This window comes from Onychostruthus taczanowskii, unplaced genomic scaffold (assembly GCF_017590055.1).
Source record: "Onychostruthus taczanowskii isolate IOZ18803 unplaced genomic scaffold, ASM1759005v1 scaffold201, whole genome shotgun sequence".
NCBI classification, from domain to species: domain Eukaryota; kingdom Metazoa; phylum Chordata; class Aves; order Passeriformes; family Passeridae; genus Onychostruthus; species Onychostruthus taczanowskii.
Window position 1 is genome coordinate 326,238 of NW_024499252.1, and position 27,000 is coordinate 353,237.

A 27,000-nucleotide genomic window follows, 5' to 3' on the forward strand; every position below is an offset into this window, starting at 1 on the left:
CTTCTGTATTTATTTGAAGCTGTTTCATGAAATGTCTGTGTCTATTCCAGTATCCTTTAAAAGTTTTCCTCAGTTGCCTTCTCATAGTCCACAATGACTTCAGGTAGTCAGTGTCGATGATACCTAAGTCTTACAGATGTTTATTACTTCATTATTTTCAGGAAGATTAATTACTCCTCAGATTAATAGTGCAACTGTTAAGGAAAGTCAAGACTTAAGAGAAATTACAACTGTCTTGTGTTATTTTTATGTTTGTCCAGGTATTTTGCAGTCTGGATGGGTGAGGATAGGAGTGAGTGTAGAAGAGGGAATAGGACGAAAGTCACTGCAATTTGGGCCCAGAATAAAATTGCCAGGTTACCATCTGTGGAGTTTATAAATTACTATAGTTCTTGGTGTAATAGTTCAACTGTACACTTGGACACTGTTCTATAATGAATAATCTCTGAAAACATTACTTCAGAAGTGAAATAGCACTTCTTTGCGTGGCAGATGTGAACAAGCACTTGTTTTGTATAAGGCTGGGCTACTAGTGCTTAAAGTGATGATTTTCTCCTTATTTTACAGATTTGCTTACAGTCAAATACATGGCCATGGGGGATATGAAGACCCCAGATTTTGATGACCTTCTTGCAGCCTTTGACATACCAGACATGGTAGATCCCAAAGCAGCTATTGAATCTGGACATGATGACCACGAAAGCCACATAAAACAAAATGCTCACGCAGATGAAGACTCCCATGTCCCATCATCATCTGATGTTGGGGTGAGCGTCATTGTGAAAAATGTGCGTACTATTGATTCTTCCGAAGGTCTGGATAAGGATGGCCACCATTCCACAGGCAATAGCTTGCACAATGGCTTTCTAACGTCAGCAGCTCTTGAGAGTTACAGTAAAGATGAAGGGAAATCACTTAAAGATGATGGGTCAGCTTCTGAGACTACACTGAAGGATTCAGCTTTCAACCAGTTCAGCCCAATATCAAGTGCAGAAGAATTTGATGATGATGAGAGAATTGAGGTGGATGACCCCCCAGATAAAGAGGAGATACGTGCAAATTTCAGAGCAAATGTCTTGGCAGGATCTCTGTCGCAGCAGGAATATGACAAACTAAAGGCACTTGGAGCAGAGAACTTAATTAAATCTGGAATCACTGTTTCAAGTAGTATAGATAAAAATAAAACTGCTAAAAGAGAGACAGAGACAAGCTCCATTAATTTAGGTGTTTATGAGCCTTTTAAAACTCGAAAAACAGAGGACAAGTTACTAAAAGACAATTCTGAGAAGCTTCTTGAAAACAGGGTACTTGATGGAAAACTGAGTACTGAAAAATGTGACACAAATCTTGCCAGCATTTCCCAGTCCAAAGCGAAGTCATCAGCAAAGCTTTCGTCCTGCATTGCTGCAATTGCAGCACTGAGTGCTAAAAAGGCAGCTACAGATAGCAGTAAAGATTTACAGTCTAATTCAGGAGAGTCTTCTCCATTACCAAAAGACATGAGTGAAAGTCCCCGGGCTATTGAAAAATCTCCTGAGTCTCAGAGTCTCATTGATGGTGCTAAGAAGCTGTCTGTCAAACCACCCGATAGTCCCAGAAGCGTCTCAAGTGAGAACAGTAGCAAAGGGTCTCCATCTTCTCCTGCAGGGTCAACACCAGCAATTCCTAAGGTTCGCATAAAAACCATCAAGACTTCTTCTGGGGAGATCAAGAGAACTGTTACTAGAGTGTTGCCAGAAGTTGATTTGGACACTGGGAAAAAGCCAGAGCAGAGTGCTTCCATGGTAACCTCCATGACATCTCTCCTGTCCTCACCAACTTCCACTGCTGTTCTCTCCTCTCCTTCCAGAGCTCCTCTGCAGTCCTCAGTTGTCACCAATGCAGTTGGATCTGCAGAAGTTGCCCCCAAACAGGTCACTATCAAACCCGTGGCTACTGCCTTCCTGCCCGTTTCGGCAGTGAAAACTGCAGGTTCCCAAGTGATCAATCTGAAACTGGCTAATAACACCACAGTGAAAGCCACTGTCATCTCTGCTGCGTCCGTGCAGAGCGCCAGCAGCGCCATTATCAAAGCTGCCAACGCCATCCAGCAGCAGACGGTCGTGGTGCCAGCATCGAGCCTTGCCAGTGCCAAACTTGTGCCAAAGACAGTCCATCTTGCCAACCTTAACCTTTTGCCTCAGGGTGCTCAAACCACCTCTGAACTGCGCCAAGTGCTAACAAAACCCCAGCAACAAATCAAGCAGGCAATAATTTCTGCAGCCGCCTCCCAGCCTTCGAAAAAAGTGTCTCGAGTGCAGGTGGTGTCATCTCTACAGAGCTCTGTAGTGGAAGCATTCAATAAGGTGCTGAGCAGTGTCAATCCCGTACCAGTTTACATCCCAAACCTTAGCCCCCCTGCCAGTGCCGGAATCACGCTACCAACACGAGGTTACAAGTGTTTAGAGTGTGGCGACTCGTTTGCTCTCGAGAAGAGCCTGACCCAGCATTATGACAGGAGGAGCGTGCGAATTGAAGTGACTTGTAATCATTGTACAAAGAATTTAGTTTTCTACAATAAATGTAGTCTCCTGTCCCATGCTCGTGGGCACAAGGAGAAGGGCGTCGTGATGCAGTGTTCCCACCTGATCCTAAAACCAGTCCCAGCAGATCAAATGATAGCATCTTCTTCCAGCAATACTACTGCGGCCACGCTCCAGAGCGCAGGGGGAGCTGGCACGCACTCCGTAACAAAGATCCAGACTGGCTTAACTGGGACAGTGATCTCGGCCCCTGCGAGCTCTCCTGTCATTCCAGCTATGCCGCTAGACGAAGATCCATCAAAACTCTGTAGACATAGTCTAAAGTGTTTGGAGTGCAATGAAGTTTTCCAAGATGAGACATCTCTTGCAACTCATTTCCAGCAGGCCGCAGACACAAGTGGACAAGTAGAGTATCCTATGTTTACATTCCAATGTTTCATCTATAAGCCTAGGAGACTTTGGATATGTTTTTACTTTCATTTAGCTGTTAATTATCTGAACCTCTGTGATTAAAATGATAAATGAAAACCACAGAAAGTCTTGCAAGCACTTACATAGTGAATGTCAACACTTTTTAAATAAGACTTAGAATCTTTTTAGGCCCTGAAGTCTGAAATTGACATTGTATATTTTTGCTAAAATTTAGCATTAGCTTTCTTACAGCTGAACATGGTAATACAGAAAATGATCGTGGGTATTACTAATAATATGTTAATGCTTCTTTCTGTGCTTTGGAATTTGACTAGCCTGTGGAATCCACTTAATTGGCACCCTCATTAACAGCCCGTCTATTCAACCTGAATGATAGCTTTAAGTGATTCATTCTAGATTGGTCTTCAGGTTTTAGAGTTTTCACCAAGTGCCCTAAGTGAGCGAGGCATTCCCCTCACGTGCAGGGAGGGACTCGGGCAGTGACAAATGGCACACTGACTACTGACAGGAATGCTGCTGTTTGCCTCAGCTCTGCCTCAGAAAGTGCAAAGTGCTGTTCTCACTTGCACGTCTTCCTTTCTGTGTGACCATTGGTTTAGTTGGTTCAGTTTCTTTTCCTCTTACAAATGCTAATGAGATCAACATAAAAACCATTTGAAAATTATTTACTAATGTATGTGGCCTGACCTGAAAGAAATACGTCATTCAATAAAACTTAATATTAATCAGTGTGCGATGTATTTTATAATCCTGGCAGAGTGAAGGTGGTTAATTAAATGATACGGTTGGATCTCTGTTGGGGTGTGCCAATTAAAAGGGATTCTGGTGTGTTTCAAAGCAGTCAGGTGAGCTTGGTGCTCCAGCTTCTTGTTGCGAGGGAAGCTGAATACCTGCAAGCGTGCTCAAGACAGGAATGCCCCAGGAGTCTTCCTGGGAATCACACAACAGCGGACAGGCTAAAGATTTTTAAGTCCTGCAGTTAGGAAAAAAATGCACTAGTCCCAGGAGCACAGACAGGTTCCTGTCAGGATCTATTTGCTACATGTAGGACCTATTCTGTACCACGAGGCACCTACCACTACAGGTGGTAAAGAAATCTGCATGTGGAAATAACCTTGATTATGTGGCACTGCCTTAGCTCCTCCCTTTTACTGGCTAGCAGAGTTACACTGAAATTATCTGGATTCCAAGTGGAATGCCATGCAAGTCAATTTCTGTTTGTAAGATACTACAAGTGTGCATACCTGAAGGAGTTTCCTTCAGCAGAACATGTCCACCCATAGATGTTGCTGCAGTTCTGAACAGGATCTAATGGCTGACCATTAGAGTATATACTGCACCAACTCAGGCTACTTAATACTCAGGGTGTTCAGCTAACTGATTTGCTGATGCTTATTGGTTGTAGATAGTTTGTTTGGTTTTTTTTCCCATAATAAGCCCATTAGGTAACGTTCCATCTAAGGTCCAGCAGACCTTGCAAAAACCTGGTGGTTTTGGTACTGGAAAAGCAAGCAAGTAAGAAGGCGACAAGACAAAGCAGTTGGATGAGGGACAGAGAATAGGTTGGGAGGATGAGGCTAAAATAGAAATTGAAAGAGAACAAAGATAAAGTGATGTTCTCACTTTCAGAGTGTGAGGATTTTTGTCTTTATGGCCAAGTAAACTAAACCTTTTGCCCTTCCCTTTCTCCCTCTGTCTGATGCTTTTGCCCTGTTGCTGCTGAGTTTGCTCTCCATACATATCCTTTAGATGCTGTTTATCCTGGTAATTTACTAAAGGAAAGCAATTGTGATGTTCACAGAATATCAAAATGCAGCTGCATGGAGGTGGAGAGAGAAGTATGGGTTCCCAGGTACTGCTATTCAAGGGGGGAAGCCCCTGGAGCTGCAGGAGCAGTTGGCATTGCCTGCTGCCTGTCAGGGTGTTTGTGTCTCCTCATGGAAACCTACTCTGCTGAGCTGCAGGTTAAAAAAAAACAAAAACGGTGCAAAGCACTGGAGGAAAATAAGCTATTTTCATGTTCTTCTGTTTGAAAAGAACACTTAATAAATGTAGTTTTAAATGTTCTTTGTTGAAGTATCCTTTTACATCTTAATTACACATTTTTGTAGTCTTTTTCATATGTCAAGCAGCCGCTGTTTTTTTATGTTGAGTTTGGTTGCATCCTGTAGGGGTAGTGTTTCCTGGAGAAAGGCTCTGTATAGGCATTTATTACTAAGTATGTTGCTGCTTTTTCATTAGATGTTACCTCTTGAGAAGCTTGTATGAGAAATACTCTGACTTGCTTTCCTTCTTAGTCTTTTTGCTGTAAAACTGCCATTATTATGGGGGGAAGAAGACAGGGAAGTTAGATGAGATTGGTATTTTTTCTTTGGAAGGAAGAAAGAATAAACACTTAGATTTTGCAAACAAGTAATAGGAAAAAAGGTTATTTGCAGCTTACTATTCTTTCTAGTGTCCCATCTAATTGCTCCTGCAATGGAAAATGTATAGTTTTGTGTTTCCAATGAGTAAGTAGCTGCTCTTATACTCCTGCTACAGAGGTAGAATGTTTTGTTTAAAATAAGCAATAGTAGAATAATTTTATCAATGAAAATGCATTCACTATAAAGTTGTTACCTTTCTGTAATGTTTTATTGCCATTAATATTCCTGTTAAAGGAATATTAACCTAAAGGAATATTCCTGCTAAAGGAGTATTAATCCTGACTCACTGACAGGTTTTCTGGCTGAGTAAAACCCTCATCTACTTGCTGGGGGGAAAAGGTAGCAAATCTCAGCTAATGAATGTTAGTATTTCTCTTAGTTGTAGATAGGAGTATATAGCTCCCATGGAAACTACATAGCTCATTTCCCTTCATACTCAGCGTACGTGTGTATCTTTATTTTCCACCTCCACCATTTTTCCTTCTAACCCTTTTTTTTTTCTGAAACTTTGACTTTAAATGCAGGCAGGTGATGATTTTCACAAACTGTGTTTTATTTTGGTATGGGTTGGAATGAGAGAACTGGAAGTTAATGCCACCTTAAGCCCAAAATAAAATGGTAAGCAAACGTGCTGAATGTCAGAATTTCACAGTAGATGCTTCTTGTTCTACTGTAATCAGTTACAATTAAACATTTTCTGTACTCATTGAAATAGCAGAGCAGGGGCCTTAACTAAGAGCATTATTAGCATGTTGGGTCAGCAAATGAGTCTGGCAGCTTGCTGCAATATCAGGAAGATCACTGAGCTGGGGCTGGAATGTTGTGTGACTTCTGTGGCATCACATCCCGGTTTCCTTCAGAAGTCCTGCAAGCCAAAGGCTTTGGAAGGACTGTGAAACTTGCAAATGTTTCTGTTACTGGAATAAGTTCTGGTTTTCAGTTTTCTTACGTAATCAAATAATGCTTCAGATTCTCCAGTATTGTATTACAATACAGGAGTAGCCAAAGAGTGATTTGGGGAATGGTACTGAGCCCAGTAAATGTAGCACTTATTGCTGGTCAGAGGGTTTTGCCTTTATCTGAACTTAAGACAAAGTTAACACCCCAAAACAATTCTAGTCAGTCTGAGGCTGTGAGTCCCCCACTTTTGGGCACTCTTTGGTCAATTAAGGCCAAGTATTTGGCATTTAAAAGTGAGTATTTCTGTGTGACTCAGAAATACTGCATCCCAAAGGCTCTAAGCAGATGCCGGTTTGAAATCCCTGTAGATAGCTGAACTCAGGCAGAGCCTTGCAGGAGAGGAGTACATCTAGCCATGCTGAACACTACTGTAGTGGGCTGGCAGGAATGCCAGTGGAACCTGCATTGCAGTGATGGCATGTTTTCTTTGCTTAACGTGCTGTATATTTCATGGTTTGCATTTTGCTGTGTCAGGACATTGGAGAACATTGTATGGAGACTGTGTTCAAACACACCAGGCCACAGTGCTCCCAGAGCGTTTATTTCAGGATTTCTTCATGCATATGTTAGTGAATAATTTATAATGCAGATCTGGAGATCTTTTTTTGGTCAATATTCTTGCAGAGTGTACACATCACTACATATGCCAGACTCTTAGAACATTCCTAAAGATGTGCAAATACATGTTCAAAAAGATACTGATGTCATGAAGGAGTCTTGGGTTTGATTTTGAATCTTTGCAAGTCACTGGCGAGGTTCACAAGTCCCAGGCTGTAAGAGACAATAGCAGTAACTTGATTCTGGAGTTGTATGTAGGCCCCTTGCACTATTAAGGTAATCTGGGAAGGCACCCGTGTAATATTTCTGTAAAGCACGTGTATCTCCCGTGGTCAGTGGTGTAGGAAGGAGCTTTGTAGCCCAAAGTGCCAGTCAGTCTGGCTACCAGCACCTGCCTGCTCTGTCAGCAGGGCTTGTGTTTGTACTTGCCTACTACATGGGGTCCCGTCCCACTTACGACATTTAACCTTTATTTGCTATATTGCAGTGTTTGACTCAAGACGTTATGTAGAGCTGAACCAAACCTTTTGTCTCATCTATTCTGGTTTATCATTTAGAAGACATGCAATATCTGCCAGATGCTGCTTCCTAACCAGTGCAGTTTTGCATCACACCAGAGAATTCATCAGCATAAATCTCCATACACGTGTCCTGAATGTGGAGCAATCTGCAGATCTGTCCACTTCCAGACCCATGTCACTAAGAACTGCCTGCATTATACCCGAAGAGTTGGGTTTCGGTCAGTATAATGATTCCTTTTGCTGTCAATTTATGTATAATTTATGGTTTTTAAAGTGGTTTTTCATAAGCACTGTTTGAACAATACCAGCTTCATGGGTTTAAGATTGTCATGGCAACAGTACTATTAGTACTGAAATTCTGGAATAAATACATTAGGATTCTGCTTTGTTTTGGGCATCCACTTTTGTATATTATTAAATCAGAATATTAGCTAGTGTAACACAGATTCAAGACTTCATGGTTTATAAAGTCTAGAGAATTCAGATGCCTCATCTTAATTTCAGGTTTTCGAAAACCTTCTTGAGTTTTTCCAAAACCCTGAATTCTAGATTGTTCTTTCTGGTAGAACAGTCATTGTCAGTACTTCGAGAATGTATGGTTGAGATGCTGATGGACATACTGCACCTGTCTGGTTGTTCTCTTTTCTGTGGCAAGTCAAGATTCCTTGACTTTATCACTTTACATCACTTGGAAATTGCCTTTCTCAAACAACCTTGTCTTTTGGCTCTCCTTTGTTACTCTTCAGTTTCCCTTTGACTTTTATATTTCCCTGTAATGGCAACTCACTGAGAAAATGGGGAGCAGAGGCATTTCATAGAAATGTTTAGTTTTGAAAGACTTGGAAAAAATGCTTTCTGTTAGCATTTTCCTTGCACTTGAATGGCAGGCAGCACAGGAAGAGATCAGAAGAGCCACCTGTACCTCGAGCTTTGCTTAGCACTCCAAAAACATATCCACTTCACCCTGTCTGCCTGGAAAAATCTTACAGCAGGTAGCTCCTTCCACCCTTAAGGTGCCACAGTTCATTTTCCAGGATGGCTGTGCAACCGTCCCCTAAGGGAAGAAAGCATTTTTACTGCATCAAGCCTCTGCTTTCAGCTTGAGTTCACTGCCTGACATAACTCCAAGCTCTTTCATTTCTTTGCGTTCTTTTCTTTTACCCTTTTCTCTCAAGCAGTAGTCTGTCTTTTCCTGCATTTCCTCCATCTGCTTCCTGCACTCCACTGCTCTTCCCTCTAATGCATGCCCCTTGGGTTTGTACACGGAATCACTTCTAAAGACTCCTGGCCTGCCCCAGTAACACCAGCAGAATCCCCTTCGCTGGGAATTTAAGTCACTAAACTTTTCAAGATGTCTCATAAACATCTCATGTCACATTGAGTGAACAATTTCTTGATCTGGTGAGACTAAACCAAAGTCACCCAGGCAAGCAAAAGCAGTCTCTGGGAATTACTGTCTCCCTCCTTAGCCTCCTCAGCCACTCCTTAGAACTGTGGTGCTTTTGCTTAAGGAGCAGCATACCCTGTCCTGCCTTTCCAGAGGGCCTCTGCCAAAAAGTTCCCTTTGACTCCAGTGATTTAGACTAGTTGTCTGCACTGAATCAGCTGAAAACTTCAGCCTGAAATTTCACTGCATCCTGCCAAGGTGAAAGCAAGCAGCTGTAAGAATACTCCCCAAGAGGAAAGCTCGGTCCTTAGGAACTGTGTAATATACAATGGTGGATGCTGGGGATCAGTTGTTATGTGGCACCATTAGAGAATAAAGTCAAGCCATGGCACAGGAGGTGAAAATGCTACTGCACTCTCCAGAGGGACACCTCAGGAGCAGATGTGTTACTGAGTGCATCACGCTGTGTACGGCTGTGAAGAAGTGCTCTGCTCTCTATATGAGCACAGAAGCTCTTAACAGAGCCAAAAAAGACCAGAATAATCTGCTTTAGAGAATGCATTGGTAAGCAGAGATTAGATGGGTATAAACTCAATGAATATTATTAAGAGTGTAAATTAAAATGCCCAAAAAAAGAATGGATGACATTTCATAAAATTCAAGGGTGATAAATTTTAAAAGTAAAATGGGATCCTTGAATTCAATGTAGAACTGCATTTCCCGCTTTATTGCTATCATCAGGGCAGTAAAACTATTGAAAAATTAAATTGACATTTATATGAAAACAATCATATTGCCATGATGGATGCTAAAATTAAAATTCTGGAAGGGTGGAGACTTTCTATGTTTGAAGAGTTTGTAAAAGTCTTACTGCAAAATACTGATCAATAAGAAATTGTCTCATTTGACAGGTAATTGCTGATTTCACTTTGTTCTTGGGATGATTTGGGAGCATTTGCTACTGGAGACGTAGGGCATTAAAGGGGATCATTGTGTATAAAAATTCTTATGTTCTAATATTAATTCAATTTTTTAATCGTTTCATTTTAGAATAGATGCAGAAAGGTCACAAATTTTCGACACAGCAGAAGTATGTTTTTGAAAAATATTTTCTGAATTCCAATATTATATATTGATCTGATAGTAGGGATTTGGTTTAGTTTTCCTGAGTTTCAATCCAAGTGCTGATTTGATTACACATACAGAAAATCATTACCAGTATATCTTCATTAAATCTAAACAAGGGAAATGGTGAAAATATTTTCCTTACTGGTTTTCCATTCGGTGGTAGTTTCTAAATTGCGGTGGTGTACTTTAAACAATGCCCTGCATGTGATAAAAATGCGTTCTGGAAAATCTCTTTCCAAATTTGCAGAGGATTTAAGCATTTTTTCTGCAATCAATAGAGTATTTGTCTGTCCACCCTTCTATCTGTTTTACTGTAATAACATAAAAATATGTTCTGACCTTATATCTCTTAGATTTTCAAATAACAGTGTGTGAAATTTCTTTCCCCTTACTTTGTGATCCACAAATCACTGGTTATGTTGATTCTTACGGGCTTGTTTAAGCTGACAGAGAAATGTAGTTTTATCCAGTTGTTATCCATGCGTGTTTCTCTCTTCCCTTTGCTTGAAAATCCACGTTGATTATGTCCAGCACTGCCCAGGGCAGGCCGCACTGACTCTCCTCTGCTCTCTCCGCAGCTGCGTGCACTGCAATGTTGTGTACTCCGACGTGGCGGCACTCAAGTCTCATATCCAAGGTTGTCACTGTGAAGTCTTTTACAAGTGTCCTATTTGTCCCATGGCATTTAAATCTGCTCCCAGCACACACTCCCACGCCTACACGCAACACCCGGGTATCAAGATAGGCGAACCAAAGTAAGCAAAATTCATCTTCTACTGCGCTTGCCTGCATTTGAATGACCTGTGAAATTGCATTCTGTCCTGTGCTTGCAGGACACCTCTGACAGCCACCAGTTTGTCAGCCTGCTGGAAATGTGGGATTTGTGTAGTGCTTTCATGACTTTTCAGCTGGTTATTCATTGGGCAAAGGTGACATTTCTCTGAATGCACTAGCAGGTCTTTAAGCGCTGCACGCTACAAGAGAGTGATTGCAAGATGTAATTACACAAATTATTTGGACAGGTGGCCAGAGTGTTGCTCGTTCTGATGTTTTAATCTGCTTAGCTCATCTGCATTTTTACTGCGAATTAAAATAATGTGATTCCAAAAAGAGCTGCTAATTCTAATCAGTGCTTATGTGGTGATTTTCATAATGTGGTCGAGAAGCTGAGAAAAAGTGATTTTTTGTGTTTATATAAGCTTTTTTTCCAATAGGTAATCTCTTTCTGGCTTAAAGCAGAAGTGGTTTTGTTCTGTACTTAGGAAAGTTGCCCATAAAAATGGTGGTTTGGTGAAGGTGGTGACACAGGGTACAAGTAGGACTTGGCTTCAGGGTCTTTTTTTAAAGCTGTTGGGCACTGCGGGGCTCTGCTGAAGGCAGCAGGTGCTGCAGAGTCTGTGTGTGCAGACTCCTCCGGCCCTTGGGTGTGAGCCTCTCTGAGCACCCCTTCTCCTCCATCTGCCTCTTCCTCACTGCTAGAGTGCCCTGTTGAGAGCAAACAGGGATTGAGCTGCATGTTTTCTCTGGGGCATGCACAGAGCACCAGCACGGTAACAACCTGCAGGCTCAAGAACATGGAATGTGTCATGTGATGTAATAACAAGCATTCCTGAGAGTTCAGTTTCTCACTGTTTCTTCTAATATACTAACAGCAGATTTTTTTTTTCTTTGTTTACACTTCCAGCAAAGCAAAATGGTAACAAAGTTGCCATGTGTAATACCAAATGGAAGTAACTTCTGCTGTGTGGGAAATGATACATGTTTTAATTCAGGATGGTGTCATCAGTCAGGAGCTGTGAGATACCAGCATTTAAAACTTTTTTCAAGTTCCCATAGTTCTCATTAGAGAAATCTAAAAGATTAAGATCACTGTTTGTGTAAGATGCTACACATACGAAAAGTGAACTGTGCTCCGATCTGCCAAATTGTTTCTGATCAGGTTAATGAATTAAGTATTTTGCATTATTTTTTTCCATACAGATGCACTTATAATTGCATTACGTGATGAATTTACTTTGATTATTAAAAAGTGAAATGAAATTTTATTATGTATCCATAGTTGAGCACTCCTCTTAAGAAGTGGTGTTTCCTTTAAATTTGCCGGTTTTAATTACAGTGCATGTGGAGTGACTGGTGGGATTTTTCCAGCCCTTGCAGTGTTCAGAGTTCTGACAGGTTGTACTTGAGGCAATACATTCCCATTTGGGTTATCTGTGCTGCATCACGGAGCACCCAGGCTGCATGACTGGCACCCACTGCAAGCCTGCCAGCCTCATTCCTGAGCCCAGGGGTGTGGCACAGTCCAAGGACTCTGGCCATGGCTTCAGCAGTGCCCCTTGGCTTCCGAGGGACTCCGTAGTAGGTCACGCTCCTCTCTTTACAGGAATTGGGCTCCTGGGGAATCTGGCTGCCTGCCCCTAGCATTTACTTGGAACTGTGTGATTTACAATTACATTACAAATAGTTGCTGCAGAACAGATGCACTAAATTATTTGGTGTATGAAAAATGATTTTTATATGCAGGGATTCTCAGTGGGATGAAATAAGATTATTTTAATACAGGGAAATGGATGGCTGTCTTGTCTTTCAACTCTGGGAAGCTCTATCCTCTAACATACTCGAAGCTCTGGTTTCCCAGAAAACCACAGAGGTGATCTTTTTTTCAGTAAGCAGTGTCTAAGAATGGCACTAAGATATTTTTAATGGCTGATCTCTTTTTGAGTGCTGGAGAAATTCTTTTTATCAAGCCAAATTATGGATATTTATGGTACTGTTGGTAAAAAAGTGTATTATCCCACAAGTTCCTTTTTTTAAAGAAAAAATTTGGGAAGAAGGAATACTATCCTCTGGTGCAGAAGCTTTCCAAATGCTAAATGTCTTTTATATGACTGAAAGTATTTTCCTGTGAGATAACACATGTATTTATTCCAAGATAGTACATGAATTTGCTAAACAGATTTTTAGGAAGTGAAAAGGCCATGTGCCTGCTTTGGTATGTACTGTGGGGCAGGAGCAGTGCTGAGTAACCAGCCTGGGAGTGGGATGGGATGGGATGGGATGGGATGGGATGGGATGGGATGGGATGGGATGGGATGGGATGAACTGCCTGACTTATTCCAGCATCCCTGTAAATGACATCCTGTGGAAGCACAACTGCCTTTAAGCTTTGAACAGCATTTTAGGCAGTTGCATGTTAAACACTGACTACTACAATTAAATTTAAAAAAAACCCGAATCCAGCGTACATGGTTGCATATATATTGTTAAGGATTGAAAGTCATGTTTTTGCTGTGTCTAAAGGAAATACTCCAGGTGTGTATAGTCATAATTCATACTGTGATGTGTGTTGGTATGAATTTAAGTGAGTACAGTCTTTGCCCAGAGACTTGTCTGAAATTCAGATCTTTACCAGATAGTTCTGCTTCTGTGAAGGCAGGGTAAAGTACTTTAGCTGCCACAGAAAATACAGAGATTCAGCTCGTGGTGTTTTTAGAGAGTTACAGTTTTTATATGCGATAAATTCAGAAAGAAGTTCTACAAATCTCCAGATCTGCAGTGAAGGGTTCACCACAGAAAGCAGGACAATATTACATTGATCATCAGAGGATGCTGTGTAAATAATAAAATAATACATTTATCTTAGCATGTGTGAGAAACTGGGACCCCTTGATAGCACAAAGTCTTTCCCAGTTAATATGAAGAAGTGTATTGTTTTTCATTTGGAGTTACAGGACAGTTTGGACATGGAAGCAATGCCCATGTTCTTGTCATCTCAAAACACAGTGCAGAGTGATCCCTAGAGCTCTGGAACAATGTACTATCAATGATAATTACTTAGAGGGATACAGAAATGAGTGGGAACATTTTTGTGGCTAATGAGAAGATTTAGGTAGGAGGGTTTGAGGGTTGTTTTTTTGTAAGTGGAAGTTACTCTTAAAGATGGGAAGTGCCTGTTGATGTACTGAGCACCCGTGGTTGAGTTTCTTTTATTTTAGCTAAACTTTCTCTGCAACACTACAGATTACATGGCTTAGATTTCTCTCATGAGTTATCTCATGATCTGTGGTTAGAAAACTGCTGTAAGAACAGGAGCCTGGGGGACCTATGTTCAAAAGTCACATGTGTTCCAAGAAAGGAAGCATTTGGTGCTGTCTCTACATTTCTGTGACAGATTCATCAAGGCTTGGAATGGCAGATCAGGGAAATCCCGTCCTGCACTGTTGGAGCTTCAGGGCATTGACAGAGTCTAGGTTTGGCATTCAGGAGCATCAAAGCCATGAACATTGCCAAAAATGTATATATCTTGAAGCATGTTACTAACTACGATTGAATGAATCACTCCCTTACAATATACTGCATATACAATATACAGGTTTGCAACCTGGAGCAGGGATATTATCCTTTAGCTACAATGTGAGTTCAGAAACTGAAGGTGTTAAACTGTCAGAGTATCCTGAGCAGATGTTGCTGTTGTGTCTGTAACTGGCACACGCTGTTGTTTTCTGGCTTCTTGTTTGCACTTTTAAATTTTTTTTTCTATTTTTCTGTTGCTTCTACTGCTCCCATATTTTGAAATTGGAGCATGTGTTGAATTAGTTTAACTTTTTTCAGGCAGTGTGAAAGGATTGCTTAAACATGTCAGATCTTATCTGTGATGAGAAAAAAAGTTAACGTCATGATTCTTGCAAATAGATCATCAATATGACTGACACTGTTTGTTGTGCTTCTGTTTTTAGAATAATATATAAATGCTCTATGTGTGACACTGTGTTTACTCTACAACCTTTGCTCTATCGCCACTTTGATCAGCACATTGAAAACCAGAAGGTGTCTGTTTTCAAGTGTCCAGACTGTTCTCTTCTATATGCACAGAAACAGCTTATGATGGATCATATCAAGGTGTGTAGGCATCTTCTCTTGTTTCCTTCACGATACCATTTGTCATGCAATACATGCTGTGAGAACGTGCTGTGAAAAGGCATGGAGTAACAAGACTGCTGAGACAGATGTTAATAGTTCTGAGGGGGTAATCTGTGAATGTTGTTACCAAATATTAAAATTTTATATTTTGTCTGCTCTTCAGCATATCTGTGATGACTCAGTCAGTTTTGCTGTAAGAATGTTGATTTTGGTGTACTGGGAATATCTCAGCAAGTCCAATCCTAACAAATACTGAGTTTTATTTACAGTATTCTAAGTATTATTCCAATTGTTAGGAGCTGAGAATACTGAGTGCATCACAAAATCAAACCTTTGATGTTCAGAATTCACCAGGAAGCAGTATGTTGCTGGATGTAGAGGTTACCTGTGTTATATGAACTTGAACATGTGTGCTTTGAAAAAAACTCCAGTGGATTTCCTCATAAACACCCTTAAGAGCTAACGATTCACTGTGATCCTTGTAAGTCCTGGTTTGAAGGATCAGCAGCCCCCTGGCTATCATTTGTTGGCTGTGTTTGACACAGACTGTTACCTCGTGTCACACAGACCAAAGCTGAGGTTTTTCTGCCTTATTAATCCCTGGTGCCTGAACACAGAATGGGACTGTGGAGCTCACTGCACTTCTCTGGCAGTGACACAATTTCTGAATACTATTTCTCTACCGCAGAGTGGAAAACCAGACATCTTTTTGGCTGCTAAAACCATCATTTTGCATTTTAGTCCCAACGATGGCACTTGTAACCACAGAATTCTTTGAAGTAATGTTGAAAATAAGATCACAAGTCTTGAAAAAAACAGGTGGTCTTAAAGCCAGTCTTCAACTTGAGGAGGAGATGAGGGTAAGGCTGAGCCAGGATGTTCAGAAATACAAGGACTGGATATTTTCTTTGTTTCTGAACTAGTAGCACTAGTTCTTGCATGTTTACTGCAAGATATCATAGATGCTCCTCTCATGCAGCAATGCAAAACTCTGATTTCTGTTTCCTTTGATGTACTCATATGGTTGGGGTTTTTTTACTAAATAGGCAAATTCTGTGTATTGCAATGTAGTCTTGTTTCTGTAATTAGTTTTTCCTGACTCAGATGTTACTGGAAATGTATTGTTATATCTGTACACAAGTACTTCTGTAAGACCTGAAGACAACACTTTCAGGAGCTCAATCTGACTGCAGTTAGGGCCAGAAGCTATCTTTACAGAAACTGAGGTGCTTAGCATCTCACATTTCAAAGTTATGCTCAGTTACTTGGGCACTAGTTAATTTCTTTGGCTTTAGTGTTCCATGACAGTATTTGAACTTTCAACCAGTGGGGTTTTAGCATGATTCACTATAAATGATTGAGACATTTTTAAGACTAAAATTAGAGGATTAATCAATACACGTGCGGTAGCAGTATTGCAGGTTTTGCATTTAGAATGTCTGTATAGCAGTAGGGACTGGAGCAAAGCAGTGTAAATTGGAATTCAGTTAAGCGGGACTGAAAAAAACAGTAACAGGTTATAGATAAAAGCAGAAAAGGATTCAGGGAGAGGATAAAAGCACAAAAGGACTCAGAGAGAATATGAGTGCCAGACAGAGGCAGAGCTCAGCTGCACAGAAAGTAATGGTTTGGTATGGCTAGACATAAACCATCAAGGCAGAGACAGACCTGGGTGAAAGTAGGACAGAAAGGGACAAAAGAAAGCTCAGGAGGAGATTATTTAAAGCTACAGAAAATAACCCAGAATAACTCCTGCAGATGCCAATATTTCTTGATGGCAAAATGTATGTCTTATTTTCCTGTAATGACTCACTACAAGAAAATTTCCAGCAGCCAGTGACAGAAGATGGTGAAGGACTTGCCTGGCCTGGCCTGGAGGTGTAATGCTCCCTGTTTGCCCAGCACTGGGACTCCATACTATGCTTTAAAGCTCTTGGTGTAGTTTCAAATAAGAAACAAAATTTCAAGTATTGTATTTACAAGACATTTGGAAAGCTGAGCACTAACATTTTACATGCTGACAGGTTAGGCTGGAATGGAATCTCCAGGTCAGCTTCAGTTGCCTAAGAGTACAGGAACCTCATTTCCTGCTCCCCTGTGCAGTTGGATACTAAAGCCAGCCTCCTCCTCTACTACACAACTGCACTTGGTTCTTAGTTGTTGGTCCTGTGCACTTTGCTTTTTATTAACAGTTATGGGGGGTTAATTACTGGCTTTTCTGCTGTTTAAAAGCTGTTAAATCAAATCAATGTGATACTCCTGTATTCCCAGAATCAAGAATGGATTGAATGGGTTTTACCTGAAGGAAAAATAATTCCGTTTGGGCTGGTTAAATGTATCCTCCAAGAGGGTTATAGAAAGGGTCAGTAGGTGACAGGATCAGAACACCATCCCAGTAAAAGACCAGCCTTCCAGACATGAGACCTCAGTTGTGGGTCCCTGTTCAGCAGTGGATTAGCTCTGTGCTGCAGTCATCTCTGCTGGCCCACAACCCTCCTCGTTGTTGCTGTGTCCACGTCCATGCATGGAACTCAGACCCCCAGCCTTTTCTGAACAAGTCACTTTGTTGGAAGGCTCAGGTGTCACACCAGTGCACTACACCGGTTTGGAAATGGGGAGTGGGGGACGGACGAGTTCTTCCCTTCTTACTGACCACTGACTTAAAGTGCAGACAAAAGTCCCTGAGGAAAGCTTCCCACCCAGGAGCTTCAGGGGCTGGAGAACAGCTGCTCAGACCCCTCTGACCTGCTGTGGGGCCCTGTCTGCTCCACACACCTTGCCCCGCATTACCTAGCAAGGTAGCCCTAAATGAGTGTGCTCATAACCTGACTAGAGAGTAAGGCTGGCCTTAATCTCAGCCTCACCATAAAATGTTAATAAATTACATAGCCGTGTGATGTTTCCAGACTTGCCTTATCTTATTTACCAATATGCTAAGTCAACATTTGGTCAGTAAAAACACCTTTCCTTCTTGGAAAACTCCAGTCTCATAGTCTGGAATGAGGATGCTCAATTAACATGTCAGGTAAGTAAAGCAAGAAATTAAACTTAACATAAAGTACTTCTTGACCCCTTTTTTCCTCCCTGCTAAACCACAACTTAAACTTAACCTCCAAAGTAAGTCTCTTATTTTTTTGTGAAAATACCTACATACAATGTCAGTTATTGTTAGGGCATGCTAGGTCTTGCCTTTACTTAATCCTGTTTCTTTATTAATGTGATCTGATGATAATAGTATGCCAAAGAAGTAACTGAAGGCTTTTGGTTGAGTACAGCTGTGTATGTCTATGTCAGTTTTGTACCTTTTTCTCTCTCTTTTATTATAGTCTATGCATGGAACTTTGAAAAGTGTTGAGGGGCCACCAAACCTGGGGATAAATCTGCCTCTCAGTACTAAGCCCACAACTCAAAACTCAGCCAGTCACAACAAGGAGGACACAAAATCTGTCAACGGAACAGAAAAGTTGGAGAAGAAATCTCCTTCTCCCATAAAGAAAGCAGAACCTAAAAAAGTCACTAGTCCTGGCTGGACATGTTGGGAGTGTGACAGGCTCTTCACTCAGAGAGACGTTTACATCTCCCACATGAGGAAAGAACATGGAAAGGTAAAGGAATATATTCAGTACAAAAAGGTGAATTAAACCTGAAAGGTGAAATATTTGTTTCTAAATACTTTTCTAAATTTGATTTTGAAAATAATTCCTTTAAGTCGCAGTACTATTATTCATTGTTCTTATACCTGTTTCATCTTTTTCGCTTCGTCTGCTTAGTTTATTTCAGTTTCTACATCATTCTACTGAGAAAATCATTTGTAGGCTTGTTCATTCAGTACCGAAATTTTTTCAAGATGGAAAGAGTGAGAGATATTGCTGTATTTCATCCAAGCCATCTAATCTGTTCCAGGTTCTTATTTCTTCTTTGTGCCTTCTCAGTTCCCTGTCTTTACGGTGGTGTGGTGAATGTGGCAGTGCTGGAGTAACAGTTGGACTCACTCTTAAAGATCTTTTCCAGCTCAAACAATTTGATTCTGTTCTGTTCTGAAGCTCAGTGCCTGTTAGCCTCAGGGAATGGAGACTCAGTCATGTTTTACTTATCCAGTGAGTGCCAACTGGTGTTTCATTTAAAGGCAGACACATTCCACAGCTGAACTGTTGCTCTAATCGGACACTTAAGAGTTCAGCTGAGTTAACAAGTTGAATTTTATATTTAAAGCACCTGAATTTGAGCTATATTACTTAAAATGGATTGAAAGTGAAACGTGGGAATGTTGCATCCTCATGTCAGCAGACAGACTGTTTGATGTTCTTCCTGTGTTCAGTAGCATTTCAGTTAAAAGACATCTAAAAGACTGGCAGGCAGGAAGGCAACAGTGACCCTGCCTAGCTGTGGCAGGCTCCAGCCCCTTGCTGACATGTGGCAGCCACCGGCCAAGCCAGTCTTCACCTTTGCTGTGTGCTGGTGGCAGTGCTCTGACTCTTTCCTCAGCTGGGAACCAGGGAGCTAAACTGATGTATGGTGCTGCACTGCAGCAAAAGAGCAGGACTGGGAGGGATAATAGGCTGGTTTGGTCTAAGTGGAGGAGAACCACTCTAACTGAAAATCCGTAGTTATCAGGATTCTAATGTGCTGTAATAAATGATTGCACATTTCCAGAGGTTTCTATTACAGTTATTATCTCTAAAGCTGTTCTGCAAATTATTTTATTCTGTTTATAAACCTTTTATAGAAAAGCTGAAAATGCTGGACTGCTGAGTATCATCTTCAATTTTCTTAGGACAACTTCAAGCAAATAGCACCCCAGCATCATTGCCTCCAGTAACTCTCACCCCATTCCTTCAGCTTCCTGCTGCCCAAATATTAACTCAGCAGAGCTTTTACTGGCAATCAGAAATGCATTTAAGATCAAATGCATTACACATTTATGCAATTCTTAAGAACAAAGCAGCACAACCTCCCAGTGAAACTGTCACTTCAAGTGAACTAGAGAGTGATATTCAGTCTGATTCCATCCACAGCAGAGTAGCCAAAGGCATGTAAAAGAAGGTTAGTAACATATCAAGAATGCTTTTTAAATATTAGCTTTAAATGTGTGTCTTTCTCTCTCTGATATTTATGTGCAATGTTACCTCAATATTACCTTGAGGTAACATTGCACATAAATATCAGAGAGAGAACCTTATTATTAGCCCTTATTATGAAATATTAGATAATTGTTGCACTCAAATCCTGGCCTGAAGACCTCTTTCATTGCTTCCAATCAGGTGCTGGTTTTCATCCCCATTCAAGCAGTTCTTTGAATAACATGAGGCACACAGATACTAAAATGAACAGAAATACAATTCCATGTCTTTCAGAAATAGGGGATACAGACCAGGTGCTACATTCCTTCCCAACCTGACAAAATTTTTTGTAATTGTTAGCTGTCAAAAAGACTATGTTGAAAAACTAAACTTTTACTATAGAGAAAACAGGAATGAGCATAAGATAACCAAGTATTTGACATGGATCTAATAAATAGAGGAGCTAATTTACAGTCTTATTTTCTTAAGAATGATAGGTGTGGGTTAAATGCTCTAAAATGATCCTTTCAGGATGATTGTTAAAACTGTAATTAAGCAATTAATGTGCTATTCACAAAATCCATTGTCATGCAAGGTATATGAAAATACTAGTTTCAAACTTCTAATTTCTGCTTTTGCAGGACCAGAGTGAAAGAGCTGTAACCCCTAGCTGATCCCAGGCTGGATTAGGCAGAGGTATTCACAGGAGAGGTGTTGCTATGTATATCCCCTTTGGACAGATCCTTAAGATTCCAGCCCTTACTGGGAACTGTCTATGCAGACAGATTCACATTTTCTGATCCTCTCCTGAGGCTCCAGGATGAAGGGAGCAAGCTGTAGGGTAGGAAATTTTGTAGCCACCTTGGTGTGACTTTCTGCCTGATCTTAAAAGTGCTGCCAAAAAAAAAAAAAGTTACCAGCCCAGACAAGGGAGGGTTCTAACAAGCCTGTGTAACTCCTGTGTGAAACTGGATCATGTGTGTCTGCCTTCCAGCAGGCAGCCATCTGCTGAGCTCCTTGGACTTGTGTGCAGGTGTGTTTCTGTGAAAGGGCAGATGTTTTCTAAGTGGGAATTACCAACTCAGCTTAGTCACTGATCATCCTCTTCTGTCAAGACGAGATGCTGTACAACAGGTCATGCTGCACTTCATTACAGAACTAATTTTTGGTTTGGCTGCCATTGCAGAAACTAGTGCATCCAAAATCCTGTTTGGGTCTCTATCTTGAGTCTCCCCAAGGAATTTAGAACAAGTGTGGGGTCACAGCTGGCTACCCCACATAGTGCCCCCAGGTCCTGCTGAGCATCATCGTCCTCCTGCTTTTCTGACCACGGGCTTGATGCTTCTGCTCAGTGCCACACAGCTACGTGTGTGACTGCTCCAGCCCTTCTCAATTTCTTCCTTTACTTTTTCTTTACTTTCTTTTCTGCAACATCAGCCCCACAGAATTCCTCAAACAGATGGCCGTCAAGTTGGCATCAGATCATCCCGCTCATTTTGTCATGACTTTCCTGAACCCTGTCAATGTCTGTGAGATTCAAGTTTGGTCCTTCTTCTGTGCTCTTCACCACTCTCTGTATGTGGCTGAGGAGCTCCTAGTCAGCAGCTGAGGACATGGTTTGGTGATGGGAAGGGAAAGCATCCTGCTGCCTTTATTGATCCAGAAATAGTCCTCTGATCTTCCGTGTTTCTTTGGTGTAAGAAGTTCTCTTCATCCACTGTCTGTGACACCAGTTTACAGGTGTGTGGGGGTGTGTGTGTAGCTTGTGGGGGCCACACTGACCCCCATGAGGGGGTCCAGCTCTGACTTGTACAGTGTTGTTGAAGAGGGGGTGTACGTGAAGTACAGTACCAAAAATGGGTAAGTGATGTTTCTTTCCTGTTTATCAGAAGGTTCAACACATGCACCACTTTTACTGAGCTTTTTTAATGAATGTTTTTCTCTTCTTTTTTTTAAAGCAAATGAAGAAACATCCTTGTCGGCAATGTGACAAATCTTTCAGTTCATCTCACAGTTTATGTCGGCACAATCGTATCAAGCACAAAGGCATTAGGAAGGTTTATACGTGCTCGTAAGTTCTGGTTTTATTTATTTAGAAATGGAATACAAAAACCATTGTTAGTTGAACATCTTTCCTTAACTGTGGAAAAGCCAGTGTCCCATTCTTTCAGATGCCCAGGACAAGCCAAATCAATTACCTATCCTGCCTGCAGAAATATGTCAGGCTCCTGAGAGTGCAGTGTGTAAAGTCTACCATCTGAAATTGGCTGAGCTGAGTTCACAGTTCCACTTTGGGGAACCTAGTTTTCAGGAGACTCTCAAATACACAACCACTCTCCCAGTCTACAAAAGGCACTTGTTAAGCACGACACTTGAATGTTTGTGTGTGTGTGTGTGCGTATTTGCAGGCACTGCCCAGATTCGAGACGTACTTTTACCAAGAGGTTGATGTTGGAAAAACATATTCAGCTGATGCATGGCATTAAAGACCCTGATGTGAAAGAAATGACTGAATCTACCAATATGGAAGAAAGGGAAGTAAAAGAAGACACAAAGGTAATCACTTAGAAGACTCATTCAATCACTGAGAATGATTTTTTTGGGGGGTATATATTCAGGATCTTTAAATAAATACAGGTACTTCGATGCCATAAATGTCTCATCTTCTGTGAAGTAGAGCCCCAAAAGGATGGTTTATCAGAGTTGTTTTAGAATTTGCCAAGGGAAAGGTTCTGACATTTGCAAGTCACAAGTAGTTATGAAAAGAACTGCATATTTATGCTTACATGATACACCATTTCTGTCTCTTTGTTAGGTTCCTAGTCCAAAGCGTAAATTGGAAGAACCTGTAATGGAGTTCAGACCTCCACGAGGTGCAATCACTCAGCCATTAAAGAAGCTGAAGATAAATGTTTTTAAAGTTCACAAGTGTGCAGTTTGTGGCTTTACAACAGAAAATCTTCTCCAGTTTCATGAACATATTCCTCAGCATAAATCTGATGGCTCTTCCTACCAATGCAGGGAATGTGGACTCTGCTACACATCTCATGTGTCCCTTTCCAGACACCTCTTCATTGTACATAAGCTGAAGGAGCCTCAGCCAGTATCAAAACAGAATGGGTCTGGGGAGGATAATCAGCAAGAAAACAAACCCAGCCATGAGGATGACTCTTCCAACAGTGTGGCATCAGACAGAAGATGCAAAGTGTGCGCAAAGACTTTTGAAACTGAAGCGGCCTTAAACACTCACATGAGAACACATGGCATGGCCTTCATCAAGTCCAAAAGAATGAGTTCAGCTGACAAGTGACCAGACTCTTTGGGATGCAGAAATCTCACTCCACATTGGAATACTAATGACATTTTTGCTACAGAAAGTTCAAGGTATAATAGTGTTAACAGTACTGTTCAGGCTGTTGCAATATATTCTGCATAAAAGTGTCCCCTTCACCTCATTGTCTATACCCTCAGAACCATTGAAGCAGTATTTGAGTTGAAAAATGTTTGTATATATTTAAACTAATAATTTTTATACTCTTTGGTTATGTGTTTGTATCAGTATCTAGTGGAAAAAATGGGGTTTTTTTCCGGTTATTTTCTGTTCTTTTGTAGTAAGTTTCTTTAAAACAGAGTTCTGAATGCCGGGGCAGTTCCTTTGGTTCTCTTAAACTGGTTTTTGAATGCTTCTGAAAGAAAGTTTAGCTAATGGAAGATTAGCATCAGGAGGGAGGTGCTAGGAGGGGAGAGGAGAGAGGAAGCAAGCTAAGGGGAGATTTTAAATTCTAAAGAACTTGGACCTCCAGATGTCTGAGGAAGCTTTTAAACTTTTTCTTACAAAATATATTATAACAAAAGACGAAAGTACCACTGCATGTGTAAAATAAAGTGCTGGTTTTTAGGTGGCAACACCAGAACAGGTGCAGACCCCCTGGAATGGTAAAGTACTTTTGAAGAGTATAAATGCACAACTCTGAGTATCATGAAGTGACATTTTTAGGTCACCAGGTGCTTGTGATCAAAGCTCAAATTGTTATAAATGGGCTGGGCTGCTCTGGATTTAAGAAATAAGATGTAATTAGAGGAATAGGTTTATAATGATGATGTTTTTTGTAATGTAATTTATTAAACATATAGAAGTGAGTACACAGCATTATGTATTTTCCTTGCTGGTTATTGAAATGAAATAGTTGACCCTTGCTGCAGGGGTTGGGATTTGCCAGCTCCACATGATCATGCCAAAAGTTCTGGTGCTCAGTGTCACACACAGCCACAACTGGGAAGGAGACAGCCCCAGCCAGGAGTAGGACTGGGGCTCGCAGCTTTAGCACAGGCCCTGCAGAGCTTGGCCAGACATTGCAAACTCCTGTCCAGCACCGCTAGTTTTGCTTGCACAAGTACAAAAAGGTACCATACTGTCCCTTTCAGATAGAGTTCTCTGTAAGAGTATATTTTTAGTTTGTTTTTGCATTTTATACCTTGTATGTAACCCTACAAAAAAAATTTTGTACTTTTTTTTAAAACTAATTGTGTATATATAGGTAGCTGCATGATAAACAGTAGTAATCGTTGAGTTCCTTAAAAGTCTTGCTGCTGTCAGATGTTACTATACACTATGTCCATTATGACTGTATTAAACACATTTCATATGTAAATAAATGTGGAGCATTTTGCCCCAAAAGACTTGTGAGATTCTGTTATTTATCATTAAACTCTAATAGTTTTAAAATTTGAAGTGATTAAAAAAATATGGGTCCTCTCAGCCACCTCTGTAAAACCTAATCATTCTGGAAATTGTTTATCAGATACATTAGTTCTGCTCTCTCCATCCTCATTCCTGATTTGGCTCCTGGGTAGATGCTTGTTAGCTCATTTCTATTACTGGCATATCAAGTGCTTGTGAGGTACTTCATCCTACAGCAAGCAGTGGGCACAGCATCACTGCCACCACTGCCCTTCCCATTTAGTGGATACCTCTGAACACTTGTTTGTTGATGTGCACTGTCAACTGTACAACAAATCAGTTATCACTATGCAGAATGGTGTTTTGTATACAGTGAACAGATAATAAAAGTTCAATTTTCACAGCTATTACTATTACTTTTCTTTATTTTCCCGTTTCACTGTCTTACGCTTGCAAGTAACCTGATGATGCAAATGGCATCATGGTGCCAGGCTGTCACGCTGCCACTCGTGTCCCCAGAGGAGCTCCTGCACAGCCAGGGAGTGCAGCCCAGCTGCTTGGCAGTGGGCTCTCTTCAGGTCTAACTGGCAGAACAATTTAACTGTCCTGCCAGTAATCTCTTGAAAGGTTTAAGGGATAGAGGGTCTTGAACTGCCCCATAAGTTTCAGCCACATTTCTGTGTCAGAGCTGACTTACGTCCATAACAGGAGGTGAACAGAAGGTTTTAAAGCAATGTGAGATATGGTGAAAAGGCACAAATATCAGTAGGCATGCCTAAAGGAATTATTTCCTCTTGTATACTATAGAAAAAATGTTTAAACTTAATTTTGTCCAAGACCTGACATTTGAGTTGTTTGCTTTTAATTAACATTGTGACACGAACAGTCAGTGATGACACAAATACTCCTCTTTTTTACCCCTTTCCTGTGAGGATTGAGTAATGGATTAAACCTCATAAAATCTCTCTGAGAGTTAGGAAAGAGATCGTGTCGACTCCACCATTTTGCAGCCAATCTTGTGGTTGGAAACAAAGGTGATTAACAGTGCAACCTCAAGTTGCAACAGAAACTAAGGCTATATATCTCCTCCTGTTGTGTGCCTTCCCATTCTATCTCTTCTGCTCTTCAAGGAGGCAGGGAGTGCACCAAGACCTCTGCCCAAATATCCAGCTGCAAACTGCCCAACCAGGACTGCACCAACACTCAGGTCCACCTGCCAACACAGCCTCAATAAACCTGTTTTTTCACCTGCTACTATTGTTTAACACCTCACCTCAGGGCATGTGGGCAGTGACTACCATGTGCATCTGCCTCCCTTGTCCCTGGGGTGCCTAGGCATGACACAAGGGGTGCTGTGCCCCCCCCTGCATGGTGCCCCCAGATACATCCCTCGGGAGCTGTTGAGCCTTGGCCTGCTTGCCTGGAGGTACAACCAGAGCTAAATCTGACCAGTCACAATCCCTGTACTTCTCTACACTTGTCTGGTTTTTGTATTGCTGAAGGGCACTTACAGATGCGCAACTTGACCTGCCAAAGGCCCAAATGTTCTCAGTTCTTAACCTCTGTCTACCTGTGGGGAATTCAGTTTGGCAAGCCTATTTACTTTTAAAAGGATTTTTATACAACTCCGACCTTTTCATTCTGTTAATATTACCTTTCTCAGTACACTTAGCATACGCACATAGCTGCCAGGCCAGTCACGGCACACAGAAGAACCTATTTTAGTTTAAAACCTTTCTCAAATATTAGGGCAGTTCAGTAGTCAATTATTTGTATTTGAATTTCAGATTATTACTCAAAGGTTATCTGCCCAGGCTCTGTGAAGGGTGACTAGGAACAGTGGGGAATGGACTGACATGAGAAATAAGTACAGAACTGGTCACCCATGGAAGGCACAAGCGTTCCTGACCTACATCCCCGGGCTCTGTGGACAAAGTAGATTCTGCAGCCAGGAGCGGATGTGGACGCAGACGCACGAAAGAAGGAGCCACTTCCCAGATCATCTCTGGGCACTTCCTCACTTTGAAAAAAAAAATTTGATTTGCTCCTCAACAGTGACTGTACAAAACCTGGTTTTGATGTTATTTCTTTCCTAGTTGGCAAAAAAGAGCTTTCCTCATTGAGAACCAAATGGGCCACTTGAGGGCATTGCAGTGAGGCACTGCACTGGGAATGACCCAGATTCACCTGGAAAATGAACTGGAGGCACTACAGCTCTCTTCTCTGAACCCCAGGATTCTATTTTGAAGGAAGAAATGTATTTAAAACAGTAATGTGACTATTAGCCAAATAAACTGGGCATAGTACCCTTCTCAGATATGTCCCCTTATCTGATTTGGCGAAAGACTTTATGCAGTTCATTTATTTTCTGTTCTCAATTTGTGCTACTTTGTATTCCATGGCTC

At 41.2% G+C, this 27,000-nt stretch overlaps 1 protein-coding gene across 9 annotated transcripts in view; it reads left to right on the forward strand.

The window, feature by feature from the left end:
• Window positions 1-25,002, forward strand: part of ZNF532 (zinc finger protein 532) — a 34,480-nt gene extending 9,478 nt beyond the window's left edge. For all 9 annotated transcript variants that reach the window (XM_041403808.1, XM_041403805.1, XM_041403809.1 and 6 more), the window contains 8 exons: window positions 568-2,927; window positions 7,456-7,637; window positions 10,513-10,689; window positions 14,671-14,833; window positions 18,181-18,459; window positions 21,873-21,985; window positions 22,323-22,470; window positions 22,730-25,002. In XM_041403808.1, coding sequence (XP_041259742.1) covers window positions 588-2,927; window positions 7,456-7,637; window positions 10,513-10,689; window positions 14,671-14,833; window positions 18,181-18,459; window positions 21,873-21,985; window positions 22,323-22,470; window positions 22,730-23,224 — 3,897 coding nt within the window. In that variant the 5' untranslated portion in view covers window positions 568-587 and the 3' untranslated portion in view covers window positions 23,225-25,002. The remainder of the gene's footprint in view (window positions 1-567; window positions 2,928-7,455; window positions 7,638-10,512; window positions 10,690-14,670; window positions 14,834-18,180; window positions 18,460-21,872; window positions 21,986-22,322; window positions 22,471-22,729) is intronic.
• The last annotated feature ends 1,998 nt before the right edge of the window (window positions 25,003-27,000 follow it).